Source organism: Physeter macrocephalus, chromosome 7 (genome assembly GCF_002837175.3).
Source record: "Physeter macrocephalus isolate SW-GA chromosome 7, ASM283717v5, whole genome shotgun sequence".
Classification (NCBI taxonomy): Eukaryota; Metazoa; Chordata; class Mammalia; order Artiodactyla; family Physeteridae; genus Physeter; species Physeter macrocephalus.
The window spans coordinates 24,050,551-24,068,990 of NC_041220.1; the positions used below are offsets into that span (position 1 = coordinate 24,050,551).

Below are 18,440 nucleotides of genomic sequence, written 5' to 3' on the forward strand. Positions count from 1 at the left end.
AAAAAAAAAAATGGTTCTGAAGAACCTAGAGGCAGGACAGGAATAAAGATGCAGACGTGGAGAATGGACTTGAGGACATGGGGAGGGGGAAGCATAAGCTGGGACGAAGTGAGAGAGTGGCGTGGACATATATACACTACCAAACGTAAAATAGATAGCTAGAGGGAAGCAGCCGCATAGCACAGGGAGATCAGCTGTGCGCTTTGTGACCACCTAGAGGGGTGGGGTAGGGAGGGTGGGAGGGAACCGCAAGAGGGAGGGGTTATGGGGATATTTGTATGCATAGAGCTGATTCACTTTGTTTTACAGCAGGAACTAACACACCATTGTAAAGCAATTACACTCCAATAAAGTTGTTTACAAATAAATAAATAAAAACTAAAGTTGCTGATCAAAAATTCCCTGCACCAAAAAGCCTGAATATTCACTTAACTTTTCTTAAGCCGCCTAAACCTCAGATAACCATTTGCTGTATCAGCACCTTTTAAAAATGCAATGTCTCTGTAAACTGTAAGACTTGAGTTGTTGCTCACACACCAGTGCTTATTACTCAGCGCCAATGGCCTCCTAACAACTAACAGAGATCATCAGCAATCGGAGAACAATGATGGGCCATCATCTTTGAAGGGCTCCTTGTCTTTCCCGTATTTTACATAACTTATCTCACAGAATCCTCACTCCTGGTGCTGAAAGGTGATTATGCCATATTATACAAGGAAATCAAGCTCAGAAAGGAAGAGACACTTCCTAAATCACATCTCTTGGTAACAGATGGTGGGGCTGGGATTTGAATCAGGTTCTGACTCCGGTTGTATGTTTACTAAGGGAAGGGCTGAAAAAGACTAGAGCCCCTCGAGGGGGTAGAGAACACAAAAGAAGTAGTGAGAAGAGCAACCTGGGTGGCTTCCCAATTTGCCTGTGGCATTTGGTGCCCTCAGGGCGCCAGGAGCATGCCTGGGCTTAGCCTCTGAGACCCAGACCCAGACCGGAGGTGGTACCCACCACAGCCGTCAGCATTACAATCTGCTCAGTTCCAAGTGACAAATTCCTGATTTGGACACAACTACAAAACAGGTTTTTGTGTGCAGGCCTGGGAACCATCCCACAATTTAAAACCCGATCTCTTCATAAAGTGGTTCCCCTCACCTAGAGATTGTCATACTGAGTGAAACAAGTCAGGGAAGGACAAATATATGATATCACTTACACGTGGAGTCTTTAAAAAATGGTACAGGGCTTCCCTGGTGGCGCAGTGGTTGAGAGTCCGCCTGCCGATGCAGGGGAACCGGGCTCGCGCCCCGTTCCGGGAGGATCCCACATGCCGCGGAGCGGCTGGGCCCGTGAGCCATGGCCGCTGGGCCTGCGCGTCCGGAGCCTGCGCTCCGCAACGGGAGAGGCCACAACAGTGAGAGGCCCGAGTACCGCAAAAAAAAAAAAAAAAAAAAAAGCAAAAAAATGGTACAAATGAACTTATTTACAAACCAGAAATAGACTTACAGATGTAGAAAACAATCTTACGGTTACCAGAGTAGAAAGGGAGGGAGGGATAAATTGGGAGATTGGGATTGACATATACACACTACTATATATAAAATAGATAACTAATTAAGGACCTTCTGTATAGCACAGGGGACTCTACCTCAATATTCTGTAATGGCCTATATGGGAGAAGAACCTAAAAAAGAGTGGAAATATGTATACGTATAACTGATTCACTGTGCTGTATAGCAGAAAGTAATACAACATTGTAAATCAACTATACTCCAATTAAAAAATAAATAAAAAATAAAGTGTGTCCCCCCTGCGTGTGATGATGTTTACGTAAAGCAGAAAACATACGCCATGTCCCTCGGACAGGAAGTCAGCCTCAACCCCTCAACTTTCGGAAAAGGAGGCTCGGAGCAAATTTTCTCTTCCCTACTTTTGGAGATCAGTTTACAAACACCCGGAAGATGTCAAAAGCCATCTCAAATCCTACACAAAGTACATGTATTCATTCTTACAGCTTTTTTTGTAGAATAATGTAAAGTCTCAAGACAAATTGGAATGGGTGACTAAATCATTCTGTGGACAAAATCCTCTTGAGGTTGATAATAACAAGCAGAGGGGGAGGAATTCATGGAACAAGAAAGCAACATCTGCTTTTGTCTAACCATGCTTCTCGCTAGCAGCACTTGCTTATTAAGTAAGTATATGAGCCCACCCCATACAGAACTATAGATCACTGCTCACAACAACACACCGTTATAACATTAGGTTCCACTAGGAACTAACACACATTTTACTGGCTTTTATACATAATTAATCTACAAAGAAAAATGTTAACTGCTAAGTGCAACTAAGAGCAACTTCATTAATACTTGGAAATTGGGGGCTTCCCTGGTGGCGCAGTGGTTAAGAATCGCCTGCCAATGCAGGGAACACGGGTTCGAGCCCTGGTCTGGGAAGATCCCACGTACCGCGGAGCAACCAAGCCAGTGCGCCACAACTACTGAGCCTGAGCTCTAGAGCCCACGAGCCACAACTACTGGAGCCTACGCACCTAGAGCCCGTACTCCGCAACGAGAAGCCACCGCAATGAGAAACCCGCGCACCACAATGAGTAGAGCCCACTCGCCACAACCAGAGAAAGCCCATGCACAGCAATGAAGACACAACACAGCCAAAAATAAAAATAAATAAAATAAATAATTTTTTTTTTAAAACTTGCAAATTGGCAAGATGAATGCATTTACCCTAAAAACAGGAGGCCTTCCAGAACATCGCTTTGTTGTCTCTCTCACTCCTGGGAGTTCTTTGGTGTAGGGAGGAAGTTTTCGTCCACCCTCTTTGAGTCCCCGGCTGGGTCTGAAAATTAAACTGACAAAGACAGACTAACAGGAGAAAAGCATACAAATTGTAGTGAATTTGTACATGTACGCAGGAGCCTTCACAAGAGAATGAAGACCCAAAGAAGTGGCCAAAGGAGGAAACTCTTAGACCTTTTAGACAAAGAAACAATATATCTGTGAAGAATTGTCAAAACAAAGGGGTTTGGGCTGGGGGTATAATCCAGCTAGCGTTAGGTAGTCATCTTACTTAACTAGGAAGATAGGGGATAGTTTAACAAGGTTTGTTTGCAGAGTCCTCTGGTGCTGTCTCTGGGCTGATAAGAGTCTGTCTCTAGCAAAAGGAGAATTTATTTCCTGCCTTTAGGCAGGAAAGGGGGAGTTTTCCCAATGTTTATTGCTTCTTAACTGCCTTCCTTTATCAAATGTCATGTTTCCCTAGTTGTGATGGTCTCCATGTGGTACAAAAAGTCAATTTCCTGGACAGTCCAGTGCTAAATCTCAGATCAAAATATTCTGATCAGTCTTAGTCTGTACTTGTATCATCCCCATGCCTATGTTTTTAGCTCTCCCAAATTTATTCATACAGGTTTTTTTAAAAAATATTTATTTATTTATTTGGTTGCTCTGGGTCTTAGCTGCAGCATGTAGGATATAGTTCCCTGACCAGGGATTGAACTCAGGCCCCCTGCATTGGGGGCACAGTATCTTAACCACTGGACCACCAGGGAAGTCCCTATTTATCCACGTTTGATCGCTGGTTAGTAATAGCTCAGCAAGAGAAACTTGCCTTTTCTTTCTTCTATATCTTTATAAAGTGCAGCCTTCCAAACACAGTTGGTACTCAAACATTTCTAACAGAACAGCTTTTGATTTTGGGTAATGAGAAATTGAGGATATCACACTTTTGGTTTTGGGTAATGAGAAATTGTCTCAACCTCTTGGTGATGTCCTCTAACTTGAAGCACCCATATTCTAATTCGCCAGGATCCATGAAGCTCCTAAAGTTGCATGTAAAATTTTTCAGTGTTTTCATTCTTAGGGAGGTAGAGTCAATTGCTTTTATTAGATTCTCAAGGGGGATAGTGAGGAAAATGAAGTTAACCTATGTCACTATAATTAGTCTTGTAAAGAAAAATAAATACAAAGTCAAATAGGCCCCCACTTATTAGCTGTGTGATCTGTGGCAAATCACTCCATCTCTTTAACGCCTTACTCTCCTTTCCTATGAAATGGAGATAATAGTAGCACCACTTTATAATGGCATACAAGGTAATTTGCACGACTATCTGCTACTTATGACAACTATACAAATGGGACAAAAATGTACTTTAAAATATCAAAGAATTAATAAGAGATAAATTACTTCACCTGGGAAAGTGGCTCAGAGACAAGAGTGTTACTTGGGAGGAAACTATTATTTGGGGAGGCATTTGCTTCTTCCCAAAGGGGCCGCTGAGTGGCTGAGAGTCTGGATGTGCTTTTAACAGAATCAGAAACTGGAAAGACAAGGGTAGCAATCAGTGTCAGCAAAGAGGCAGGAAAGTAATGATGCTCCTCTCTCTTTGGGTTGAGACTTTAGAGATCTACAACCTAATCATAAGTGTGAATCTTAAGTAGGCAAAACCACCCAGGTTAGAGCTCAGTTTTGAAATATATCAATACCTAAAAATAAAGTGATTTTGGTTTGCAACTGGCAGAAAAAAATTATCTGTTACACTGTCTTCTATTTCAGATTATTTTTGCAAAGTAGAAGTACAATGTCCCTACATAATGAAAAGTAACCAGGCATACAGGATGATATAATAGCATTAATGAAAACTAGGAGAAATGACAGACAATAGAATAGACCGACATGGGCTGAAGATACTGCAGTTCAAAGGGACTTTAAAATAACTATGCTTGCCATGCTCAAGAATGATTTTAAAAATGGAGAATTCTGATAGATAACTGGAAATTATAAAAATGAACCAAATAGAAATCTTAGAATTGAAAAGTAATTAAGAATGGGTAGGCTTATACAGACTAAATACAGTTAAATAGATAGTGAATTGGAACACAGATCAGAAAAAAATAACCAAAATGAAGCAAGTAAAAATCAGAAGGTAACAGACATAGAAGATACAATGATGTCTAATATACATGTAATTGGAGTTCCAGAAAGGAAGACTAAGAGAATGGGGTAAGAGCAATATTTGAAGAGCCATTGGATGAAGTTTACAAAGCCAATGAACAATAGATCAAAAAAGTCCTACCACCCCATGCAGGGTTTTTTAAAATCCACAAATAGCTGGATCATAGTAAAACTGCAGGAAACCAAGGTCAAAGAGAAAACCTTAAAAGCAGCTGGAGAAAAAGACATATTATTACACAGAAGCAATAATTCAGAGTGACAGTTTACTTCTCCAGAAAAAGAGAGAGAGAGAGCGAGAGAGAGAGAGAGAGAGAGAGAGAGAGAGAGAGAGAAAGTGCAAATCAGAAGACAATGGAACAATATCTTAACCATGCTTTAAAAAATTAACTGCCAACCATTCAAAACAAAAATGTACTTCAAGAATGAAAGCATAATGAAGACATTTTCAGACATAAAAAATCTGAGAAAATCTGTCACCAGTAAGCTCTCACTAAGGGAAAGAGTAAAGGATGTTTTACAGGCAGTAGAAAAATGATTCTAGAAAAAAGAGCAGAGAAGAGGAAAGAACAATAAAAATGGTAAACATATGTGGAAGTCTAACTGAATACAGACTTTAAAAAATAGTAGTAATTATATATATGCTCTTGTGTGGAAAATATATAAAAAATTAAAATACATTACAACAATGGCATATGAATTGAGGGCGTGGGGTGGGGGTGAGGGGTAAATGGAGTTAAAGTAGTCAAGGTCGTTGCATTATCTGGGAATAGATTAAAAGTATCAATTTAAAAAAATGTTTAATAATATGAAAATATCAATTAACAATATATTTTAAGTCAAGAATGCATTATGATCTCCAAAGTAACCACTAAAAGAATAGAGAAATGAATATAAAACTTCTAGCTGGACTTCCCTGGTGGCGCAGTGGTTAAGAATCTGCCTGCCAATGGACGGGACACAGGTTCGAGCCCTGGTCCGGGAAGATCCCACATGCCACGGAGCAACTAAGCCTGTGTGCCACAACTACTGAGCCTGCGCTCTGGAGCCCACAAGCCACAACTACTGAACCCGTGTGCCACAACTACTGAAGGCTGTGCGCCTAGAGCCCATGCTCTTCAATAAGAGAAGCCACTGCAATGAGAAGCCCGCGCGCCGCAACAAACAGTAGCCCACGCTTGCCACAACCAGACAAAGCTCGTGCTCAGCAACAAAGACCCAACGCAGCCAAAAATAAATTAATTAATTAAAAAAAAAACTTCTAGCTAATGGAGGCTTAAAAATGTAAGCATTAAAATAAAACAAAAAACAAAACCCCCAAAACCCATATGTTACCAAAAGGCAAGGAAGGAAGGCAAATAAAAAGAACATAGAGCCAATAGAAAAAAATAGAAAGCACTTAATAAAATAGTAAATTTAAACCCAAGTCACATGTACATTGACTAAATAATCCAATTAGAAGGTGAAGATTTTCAAACTGGATTAAGAAAAAAAATCAACCATCTACTACTTATAAAAGACATCTAATATAAAGATACAGGGACTTCCCTGGTGGTCCAGTGGTTAATACTCCATGCTTCCAATGCAGGGGGCCTGGGTTCAATCCCTGGTCGGGGAACTAACATCCCACATGCCCTGTGGCACAGCCAAAAATGAATTTTTAAAAAAATATGTGTATATATATATATATATATATATATAAGACATCTAATATAAAGATACAGGGACTTCCCTGGTGGTCCAGTGGTTAATACTCCATGCTTCCAATGCAGGGGGCCTGGGTTCAATCCCTGGTCGGGGAACTAACATCCCACATGCCCTGTGGCACAGCCAAAAATGAATTTTTAAAAAAATATGTATATATATATATATATATATATATATATATGTGTATATATATATATACACACACACACACACACACACACATATAGATAGACAGATAGATAGATAGATGGATACAGAAAGGTTGAGAGTAAAAGTATGAAAAAGATAACCATACAAACATTAGCCAAATAAATCTGCTGCAACTATAATGATGAAGCAAAGAGCAATTCTGGAGATACAAACAATTCATGATAAAATGTTCAATTCACCACAAATATATTACAATTATAAATGTATATATTCCTAATGATACAGCCTTAAAACATATAAGAAAAAAATTGGAAGTACTACAAGGACAAATAGTCAAAACCACAATTATGGTGGAAGAATTGAACACAAGCAGCAAAGTTAACCACTGAACATAAATAAAGCATTTATCCAGCAACTGCAAGGCCCATTATTCTTCTCAAGCACAACATGTAACATTTACAAAAATTGACCATCAACAGGGAATAAAACAAATCTTACTAAATTTCAAAGCACTGAAATCATATAAATATGGTTATGGTTTCTAACTGCAGTAAAATAAATACCAAAATGTTTCAAAATTAAGAACTATATATCTAAATAACTCAAGATAACATGCAAAAAAAGATCAGAATGGAAAAAAACTATTTTGAGTGAAATAACCACCAAAACACTATATATCAAAACTTAGCTGTGAAGTGCAGGTAAAGCCATGCTTAGATGGAAAAATTATCTAGAATAAATATACTAGAAAATAAGGCTCAATATCAATGAACTAATATCATTTTCAAAAGCTAGAAAAATAACAATGTATACTCAAAGAAAACAGAAAGAAGGAAATAATAAATGGTAGACATTAATGAAGTAGAAAATAAATGTAAACAGAAAAGGTCAACAGGTCTAGAAGCTGATTCTTTACAAAATTGATAAATTCCTAGAAAGACTGATTAAGAAAGAGAAGGCACAAATAACCAATGTCAGGAATAAAAAAGGGGGCTATCCCTGTACATCCTACAGACATTAAAAATATGAGAATATCATTAACAAATTTATGCCAGTATATTTGAAGATCTAAGATGAAAAAGATAAATCCTAGAAATAAACAACTTATAAAACTGACAGTAAAAGAAAAATTTTAAACATTTGAATAGCTGTCATACCATTCAACAAACCCACAAAGAACACTTCAAGGCTAGATAACTTCACCTGTGAGTTTTGCCAATGTGTCAAGGTGAAACAATACTGCTATCACACAAAGTCTTCCAGAAAACAGAACAAAGAGTGAGCACTCCACAACTTATTTTTAAGGCCAGTATAATCTTGATACCAAAATTTGACAAGGATATTGTGAAAAACAAAAATTATAGGAAAATTCTAATTTATCAGGGTGCAAAAATCCTAAATAAAAGATTAGCAAGTGATATTAAATAAACACATAAAAAAACCCAATAACATGTCACAGCCAAGTTGGATTATTTTATATATACAAGTTTGATTTAACACCTGAAAATCAGTTAATATGTCACCACACTAACAGAATAAAAGAAAAATAAATCATACAATTACCTTAAGAGATATAGAAAAGCATTTGAAAAAATTCAGGATCCATATATAATTTAAAACTTTTAGCAAACTAGGGATAAGAATTCCCTTTAAATGAAAAAAAAAATTATCTACATGGTGCAGCCATTGTGGAGAACAGTATGGAGATTCCTTTAAGAACTAAAAATAGAGTTACCATATGATCCAGTGGACCATATGGTCCACTCCTGGGCATATATCTGGAGAAAACTATAATTTGAAAAGATACATGCACCTCAATGTTCATTGCAGCACTATTTACAATAGCCAAGACATGGGAGCAACCTAAATGTCCATCAACAGATGAATGGATGAAGAAGATGTGGTACATATTTACAATGGAGTATTACTCAGCTACAAAAAGAATGAAATAATACCATTCGCAGCAACATGGATGGAGCTAGAGATTATCATACCAAGTTAAATAAGTTAGACAGAGAAAGACAAATATATGATATCACTTACATGTGGAATCCAAAAAAATGACACAAATGAACTTATTTACAAAATTGAAATAGACTCACAGAAATAGACTGACAATAGAAAACAAACTTAAGGCTACCAAAGGGGAAAGGAGGGGAGGGATAACTTAGGAGTTTGGAATTAACATATAAACACTACTAAATATAAAATAGATAACCAACAAGGACCTACTATATAGTACAGGGAACTATGCTCAATATCCTGTAATAATCTATAAGGGAAAAGAATCTGAAAAAGAATATATATATATAATTGAATCACTTTGCTGTACACCTGAAACTAACACAACGTTGTAAACCAACTATACTTCAATTAAAAAAAAATCTACAAAAATCACCATAGTTGATGAACAAATGATAAATGTTGAAAGTCTTTCGAGACCTCAAAAGGGAAAAGGATATGTACAATCAGCACTTCTAGTCAACACTGTACAATCTGCCTGGGCAAAATGACAAAGAAAAAAAATTTTAAGCATAAAGATTAGAAAAAAACAAATTTCTCAGATGATATGATTGTGTATGTAAAAAATACATAAGAATCTACAGATAAATTACTAGAATCCATTTCATAAGTTAGCTAGGCTCTGGATACAAAGTCAATTTTTAAACAATTATATTTCTATAGGTTAGCAAAAAAAGAATTAGAAAATAAAATTTTACAAAAGAAACAATATACAGCAGAGTAAAAAAAAATACCTAGGAATAAATCTAATACAAGATGTGAAAGACATTTACAGACAAAACTATGAAACATCATTGAAAGAAATTTTGAAAGCTCTAAATAAATAGAGGCATATACCATGTTCATGGACCAGAAGATTCAATATTATAAAGATATTAATTTTGCCCAAATTTATTAATAAACACAATGTGATCTCAATCAAAATCCCAACAGTTTAAGTCTTTGTTGTTGCTGTTGTTTTGTTTTGGTGGAACTTAATAAGCTGATTCTAAAATGTTGCATAAATGTAAAAGACAGAGACTAGTTAAGAAACTCTTAAAGAAGAAAATAAGAGGACTTGATCTAATGAATATAAACTCCTATTATAAAACTACAGTGTGGTATTGGTGCAAAAATATTCTCATAGACAAAAGGAATAGAGTAGAGAGCCCAAACACATATTGGGACACTTGAATTATGAACAAGGTAGCCCTATAGAGCAGTGGGAACAGAATGGACTTACCAGAAAATTATGCTGGGATAACTGGATGTCCATACATTTTTTTTTTTTTTTTTTTTTTTTTTTTTTTTTTTTTTTTTTGCCGTACACGGGCCTCTCACTGTTGCGGCCTCTCCCGTTGCAGAGCACCGGCTCAGCGGCCATGGCTTACGGGCCCAGCCACTCCGCAGCATGTGGGATCTTCCCGGACCAGGGCACGAACCCGTGTCCCCTGCATCAGCAGGCGGACTCTCAACCACTGAGCCACCAGGGAAGCCCCGATAAATTATTTTAATTTAACCCCATCTCACACAATATGCAAAAATTAATTCCCAGTGAATTGTAAATATAAATTTGGGGGTTAAAACTGAGAAGTTTCTAGAAAATAATATAGAAGACTATGTTTATAACCTCAGAATAGGAAAAGACTTATTGAACAGAACACAATAAAACACTAACCATAAAGGAAAACGGAATCTGTAAAGGACTTGGTTATTAAAATTAAGAACCTCTTTTCATCCTTAAGAGAGTGAATAGGCAAGCAACAGAATGAAGATTGTGCCACACGTACGACCAACAGTGAGCTCATATCCAGAATATATTTTAAAATACCTACAAATCAGTAAGAAAAAGACAAACAACCCAGTGACAAAGGGGACAAGAGACTTGAACAACCATGTCACAAAATATCGCAAACAGCCAATAAACATGAAAAAGCGCTCAACCTCATCAGTAAGGAAAAAGCAAATTAACTCCACAATGTGATATTGCTGCAAAACCACCAGAAAGGCAAAAATTACAAAGACTGACAATGTTGGCAAGGATAAGGAGCAAGGGAAGTTCCCATATGCTGTGGTGGGAGTATGTTGGTACAACTACTTTGGAAACCAGTTTGGTATTATCTACTAAAGTTGATGATACACATAACCTATGAGCTAGCAATTCCTCTCCTGGGTACAGACCAAACAGAAATGCACGTCCACAGGCACCAAGAAACACAAACAAGAATGATGACAGCCACCTTATTCATAGACCCCAAATGGACCATCCAAGGTCCTCCAACAAAACAGTGGATAAATGCGGATAAATGATTGTGCTATACTCATAAAATAGTTTTCCGCACAGCATAGCGAAATGAAAAAAATACAGCCACAAGCAACAACATTCATAAATATCACAAAGCAAAGAATCCAGACACATGTGAATACATACTCCATTATTCCATTCATTCCTTGCTCCAAAAGACAGGCAAAACCGAAATATTGTGTTTAGAGATAGGCGCTTTGTCGGAAAAACTGTAAAGAAAAGTGAGGAAATGTTTACCAAAAAACATCAGGACAGGTTTTCTGTTTTTTACCTTTGGGCGAGGGTGGGTAGTGATTGGGAGGGTCACAAGAGGGGATTCTAGGGCACTGGCAGTGTTCCAATTTTTATCCTCGTGTTGGTTACAAGGTGTTACTTGTGATAAGTCACTGCACTCTGCAACTCTATTTTGTGCACTTTTTTGTATGTGTATGAAATCTCAGTTAAAGGGGGTTAATAAATAAATCAAATGCATCTTCAATTAAAAAAAAACTTCATTGTGTCAATACCCATGTATATTGCCTGGAATCAAAAAGAGAATAGCTTGAAAAGCGGCGGGGGTGGGGGGGGGGCAAGTATCCTCATTGTGGCCCATTATTTTTTACAGCTTTTGTGCTAACATCTTACCAAGCTCTGTGAACCATTGAGCACTCCTGACCAGTTAGTTCACAATGAGTGGGTTTCCCACTCATCCGTAATCCATTCGATGAGTGGACGATGGTGCACTGGTCCAGATAATGCACATTATAAAGGTCCTGAGATCTTCCAGAAGATCTTCAATAATGGATACCCAACCCTTGCTCTTCCCTCCTCTCCTCACAGGCCAATCTTTTTCTTTCTTCAGTTCTCAGCTCCAGGGTCACTTCTACAGGGAACCCTTCCTTGCTCCTACCCCTACCCGGAATGGGGTAACGTCTCCTTTTGACGTTAGTGCTGGTCATTTTGTTTGTCCCCACCTCCCAGATCCATCCCTGGGAGCCTGATCACCAGGACAGTCCATCCAGCCAGCTTCTACTGGGTTCCACAGAGGAGAGGCAATGGCAGAAGCTGGGAGGTGAGGAGAAGAGAGAAGTCGGACATGTCCTCCCCACCCTCTTTTGCTGTGGTCTGTGTTCCTAGGGGTGGCTGCTTCTCTGGAGGCCCAAACTCTTCCAGCAGCATCATTCCTGCCACCTATAACAGCTCTCCACTGCTGTGCCTTTCACTGGTCCTGGGAACCCTGCCTTCATCTAAGTTGTCTTTTCACTAAATTCTCTTCACTTGAACTAGGTTGGATTCTGTTTTCTGCCAGGACCCTGCGGAATGGAGATTTTATATTAATTTATAGGATAATTTTATCAGCATCTGTCTTCTCCTGCTAGGCTGTGAGCTTCATGACACTGGCACTTTAGAAGTTACCAACCAATATTTTAAATGATATGGTGAGTTAATGAATGCATGAATGAGCCCACATTAGAATTAGAATATACTATACATTGTACAAGGATTTCTAAAATGCCCCTCATACATTTGATGTGGCACCAACCAATCTGAGCAAACATTTTTCCTATGTTGGTTGAAAATAGCCCTTGTTGGCAGGAATATTTTTACTCATTTCAATGATTTCAATTATTCTAGCGATAAGTGCAATAGCTCTGATTTCTCAATTAAGAAGCTAAGTTTATCTGAAATAAGTCATCGATGTTGAGATTCCAAGTGGACTGCAGTTAATTACTGCTTTAAGAGTCAGTAGGAACGCAATAAAAAAGTTAACTAGAAAAAGAAGGCTCTGCATCTCTTATTTTTTATAACCTATTGCAAATGCCTCTAGAAAATACTTAGTAGTTGACGGTGTGGGAGGGGTTATCTCCAGGCAGGAAATGTTCTTGGTTCATACAATAAACTACCTACTTTACATTGTTGCTTTAGACTTAAAGGACAATCTGGGCTGATACCAATATTAGATATGCAAGTTTCATATTAATGTACATAGTTAGACAACTTCTACAAAATGAACTGGAAAATACTGATTCTAGGCCACTAATCAGAATTTCTGGAACACAATCTGGAGCTCTGCAGATTCCCTTCTTTTATGGCAGAAAAAGTGCAGAAAAATCAGATTATCTAGAGGCGACCTGATGTGCAAGCAAACTAGTAGATGCTGTACAGTGTGACACTTGAATTTTACTCTTGAGAAAACTAGTTCATAAATTAGAATCACAACTAAATACACACTATATCAAGAATTTTGAGTTCATAGCAGGGCATTTTGAAAGCAACAATTTACCTAGCATGCAAGCTCCTGGTGAGGGATATATTCTGAACTCTGCAAAGGTCAAGGTTCATCTCTTTTCTACAATATCTTTCTTGGTTAAACCTCTCCTGTTTCTTCTGCTAACTTTTTCGTTCTAAAAAGTACCCCAGTTCTGTTCATTCTAACCAAGAGGGAGAGGGGAAGGTCCAATTTCTCTAGTATGGTATGAGTTCAAGATTATCTGTCATCTTCCACCATGCAAACTAGTTACTTAATAAAAGAAGACCTTTCTAATATGGCACCACTTGGGATAGGCGTCTGATTTTACCATGTGGAAAGATATGGCATGGTTTTAGTAATAGTTACAATATTAACAATACCTTGTGAGGGGGTTTGGGGAAGAGACTGAGTTAAAATGATTAAAATGCAGTTATACTTCTGATTCTTTTTATAACCAGACAACTTGCTTTGTTATGCCTAATTAGATGCAATAGCAACAACAAAATTCCTTTTCCTTCCTTTTTCCTTTTCTCTTCAGGCGTAACTAACATAGGAAATGACCACACCAGCTCCTTACTGATTGCTTCCCTGGAAACAAAAGAGCATTTTATACCTGATTCTGCCATTACCAAAAGAGAATGAAGTAAAAATTAACCGCCCTTCCCCTCCCTTGTCCACATAGAAAGCAATATTTTTTAAAAGGGGGAGAGGGGAAGTACCGCATTCAATTCCTAAGGACTGATGCTCCCCCCTCCCCAGACTCACTCATCTCCATTATCATAAACATCACCCACTTATGGGGCGCCCGGTACACGAAGGGCCCCATCGCCTGACAGGGTGAGAAAAGAAGCATCTCTTTCAGTCTGAAAATTACGACTCCAGATGCTTTCCACGCAGCAAAGCGGGGCGGGTCGCCCAGCCCCAAGGGACAGGGCGGCGTCTCTCGGGTGCCCGCAGCCCAGGGCGGCGGGCGGCGCCGCAGCTCCCGGCCCCCCTCCCGCAGGGACCGGCCGCGGATCCTTACCCGCCAGTCCGCCGCCGCCGCCTCCATCGCCCGCATGCCCCTTCCTCCGCTGCAGGATGAAGTAGGGGTTGGCCCTCTCCGTGATCCACAGCGCGTTGGCCAGCAGCACCTCTTCGGGGTTCACCCACATGTTCCCGGGCGCCGCGGGCGCACGTACAATGGGGCAGCAGGTCGGGTCCCGCGCGCACCGGCGCGCACTCCCGGGCACACGCGCGCCCGCCCGTCCGCTCGCCAGCCCGCCAGCTAGGTGCGGCGGCGGAGAGCGACTTCACCAGGGGGCGGCCCGCGGCGCCCGGGTCACAACAAAGCCCCCGCGGGCGGCCGGGGAGGATGGCGAGGACGCGGGCACCGCGAGCAGCATCCTCTCCCTGGCGCCGCCGCCTTCCGCGAGCCCGCGGCCGCAGACGCCCAGGCTCTTCGCTCAGCAGCCCGGCCGGGGCCCACGGCGGCGGGAGGAGAGGGAGGAGGAGAAGGAAGGGGAGCGGGAGGAGGAGGAAGTGGTGTGGCTCAGTCCCGGGCTCCGGCTCTGCGCCGGGCAGGGCTGCGGGCGCCGCCAGCTGATTCGGCCCCGCGGGTCGGGCAGAGCTGGGCTGGGACGCGGCTGCTGCCACAGCACCCACCCAGGGTCCGGGCCGCCTCCGTCTCTAGCAGCTCAGAGCCCTCGAGGTCACCGCGCGTTAAGACTTCGCGTCGGGGCCGCTCGCACCCTCGGCGAAGCCCAGCTCCCAGCTGGAAGGACGATCCGGACACTGCGAATGAATGACGACAGCGCGGCTCACTAGGAGCGAGCCCGAGTGACACCAGCTTCCGCGGACGCGAATCCTCCCCGGGCCCTGCGCGCCGAGCCGGGCCGCAGCGGCTGGCTTTGGGGGAACCTTCTGGGGACCGGGTGGCGAGCACTCGGCCCCACGCCCATCCCAGCAGGGAGGACCTCGGTGGGTGGGTGGGTGTGTGTGTGCGTGTGCGCGCGCGCGCGCTCTATGTGTGTTTATGGTTGACGCTCGGTAGGCTAGCGCCACCCCTCTTCCCAAGAAACGTGTTTCAAGGTTCCAGACTTGGAGCTAGAGGCCCGGGTCGGAAGTGGACGTAGCCAATGGTTGTCGATGTTTTTGTTTCCTGCATCCCTAGGGCAAGTCATGCGCCAAACGTGTCACCGCCTGTAACCCCGCCCCCTCTGCATTCCACGGTAATTAAAATGGCCCAGCTAAGTGCATTACATCACTTCTTTTCTCGACCTGTAGGGCATGAGCGATAGCGAAGTTGGAAGCAGTCCAAAAGCTTAGAGCAACTAATTCTTACCACAGCTGTCCCTATATGAGGCGTTTGGCTCTTCGAGGACAGGACATGGCAGAATTCAAGCATTTACCCACACTTAATAGATGGATTTAAATTTTTTAAAAGAATTATTGAAATTACAGACACACAACCCAGGCCATCCTTATCCCTAGACAGTTTTGCTTTCCCCCGGTATTTCGAGGCTCTTTGTGGTGATCACAGCCCATCCACCTAAGTATCTGATGACCTTTTCCTCACTTCTTTTTTACACCCAGGAGATCTTCAGATAGCTGAGCAAAAAGAGTGTCCTCTTCCCAGATGATGGGAATTTACTAAGCTCTGTGTGGAGAAATGGAAGTCTCCCTTCACATTATCACACTGACTGATCTTCTGCCTCTTTAGGAAACATTTTACATCTCCAGGCATTTATAGAAATGTCATATTTTTAACACAGACTCAAAAATGTCATTTGGCACCTTTGGTCAAGGTACAGTGCCTTCAGTCATGAAAATCTATAGCAAATTTTAAAAAATAAACAATAAGATTGCAAATCATACATATGTAAAATTATTAATTTTATATTTATATAATATTAATATTTTGAAGATGTCCATAGACATCCTTTTATTTTATATGATTAGCATTTTTTAAAACTCCACTAAGTGCCTTCATACTGTCTTTTGGAGTGTCCTTATCATACTGCTCAAAGCTGCTTAGCCCTAAAGTGTGATCTTAGCTTAGCACTTTTTATCTGTTGGTGCTAAAATGGTACTTACTTATATAATTCATGCATTCATTCACTCATTCATTCAAAGTGTAATTATTGAATGTCTACTCAACTCTAGGCCCTGAGGATAACAAGTGAACATAACATACCAAAATCTCTGCCTTCATGAAGATTTAAATGTAAAATTAATAATAAAAAAAACTTACAAAAATTTGCTTTGAGAACAAGATTGGACACCAAGAGGAAAGAAGAAAAAAATGTAAGTCCTTAGTTATTTTCTGGGGGGTTTTGGGGGGATGATTTAGAGCACATTCTGTCCAGGAAATCAGGGCTTCCATTATGATAATGAATTGTGATAACCTGTGGTAAAAGAACACTGCAAAGAACCAAAGAAATTACAAGCAGTTTATGGCAGTTTGCCGGTCCCATACTGTTAACAGCTCACTTATTAAAATTTGGCTTTGTTTAAAAAAAAAAAAAAGACAATCAAATATGCCTGAACTAGAAATAACAGATAAAGAACCTAATTAATCCAACCAGTTCCTCAGTAAAATAGGTGAGTGTTTTTAGCTTTCAATTCATTCTCATTGGTTTTAAGCCCAAGGATTGTCTCAAACCACTTAAAGAGGCATTCGACAGATGCCTAGATAAGATAGCAAAGTGACTTCACAGTCTTTATGGCAGCTGAGATCTCCTACTGCCCCCACCCCGCCCCCAAGGAAAAATTCTACTCCAATAGGGTTCTGATGGGCCACTGTGGAGCAATCAGTGGGTTTACTACTTAGTGGGCAGATCTGATTGAAGCAAAATTGCCAGGGTAGTAAATTTCTCTTTGGTAACTCTCATCCCCATTCCTACATGTTTCCATCTTTCCTGCTCTATCACCTTCACAGTGGTGTATTTTCCTCCGTAACCTCACCCCTTTCCCAGTAAGTCCTCTACTTTGTCTTCTAGGGACTTGCCTACCCTTGGAAATACCAGGGAGTCTTAGGGATTTTACTTCTGCCCGCACCCACCTCCCAACTGCAGTGACCACAGCTTCATGGCCCAGTTCTCCCAGAAGTAAGGGCATGAAGCCTGCAGCACACCAGTCCTACTAACCCTCCCATTTTGCCCAGCAGCAGCAGGAGTGGTCAGGCCAGTAGAAAATTCAGTTCTCGTCTCAGCAGAGAGACTTCACCCAGCAGATTAATAAAATGCTGAAGAAGCCAACTCCTTCCCTTACCTTCTAGATGCTGCAGGTAACATGTCAATGAGGACTTTTTTTTTTTAATGCCCAGACCTTCCCTGTCTAGCCTGGAAGGGCAATATTTCTGGGAGGGTATTTGGGATTTCTAGTATCCAGTGAGGTCGAAGAAGAAGGGTAACCAGTTGGGATAGGGGAGAGTAACATTAACATTGTTTCAAAGAGCCAAGCCTTTGCAGTAGCTTTGATATCTGATATAGAGACCTTCACAATGGATCTGAATTGCGACTCCAACTGGAAAAACTAGATCAACCAGTCACCACAACCATCTAGTCTGCAAGTAATGGAGTTAATTGATGGTACAGAAGCCACAATTTTGTTCTATCAGCTGTAAGTGGCTGAACAGATCTGCCGCCAGGACCATCCTTAAACAGAGCGGGATTTGAGGGAAAAGATTCTGCAGACTAGCTTTGATACGTAATAGTTCTACCTTGCCTCCATTCAGTGGATCACTCCACCTTTGAATTCTGAGATGCCCTGGAAATCAAAACTGAGTAAAACATTATTTCTCTTCATGTTAGAGAAACGTGGCCAGATGACCTCTGTCAAATGCATCTCTGTTCCTGGAATCAAACAAGAAACAAAGACAACAGCTTCTCCAGGGGAGAAAAATGAAGCAAGGTATTAGCAGAGGTTTGTTTTCTGATTAACTGTCATTGAAAATGGCACCTTGTAATGACTGGGAAAGAGTGACAGGTAAAGAACTTAGACCACACAGAAGGGTGAGTAGACACTTTGCCTACTTCACGCTCATCCACTGCAAGTTGCCTGAGGCCAAGACTGTGAGATCATTCTTATATCCCCAGGCCTAGCACT

General features: G+C 40.9%; 1 protein-coding gene and 1 long non-coding RNA gene across 2 annotated transcripts in view; one reads left to right on the forward strand and one right to left on the reverse strand.

Moving 5' to 3' along the window:
* The window catches only part of TBC1D9 (TBC1 domain family member 9), a 124,223-nt gene extending 109,650 nt beyond the window's left edge, over positions 1-14,573 (reverse strand). Inside the window, exon 1 of the mRNA XM_024126619.3 lies at positions 14,377-14,573. Within this exon, the coding sequence (XP_023982387.1) occupies positions 14,377-14,506 (130 nt within the window). The 5' untranslated portion in view covers positions 14,507-14,573. The remainder of the gene's footprint in view (positions 1-14,376) is intronic.
* Positions 14,574-15,349: 776 nt separating this feature from the next.
* On the forward strand, positions 15,350-18,218 carry LOC129392236 (uncharacterized). Its single transcript, XR_008617768.1, has 4 exons — positions 15,350-15,562; positions 16,497-16,637; positions 17,500-17,619; positions 18,146-18,218. It is a non-coding gene; the product is annotated as an uncharacterized lncRNA (long non-coding RNA).
* The last annotated feature ends 222 nt before the right edge of the window (positions 18,219-18,440 follow it).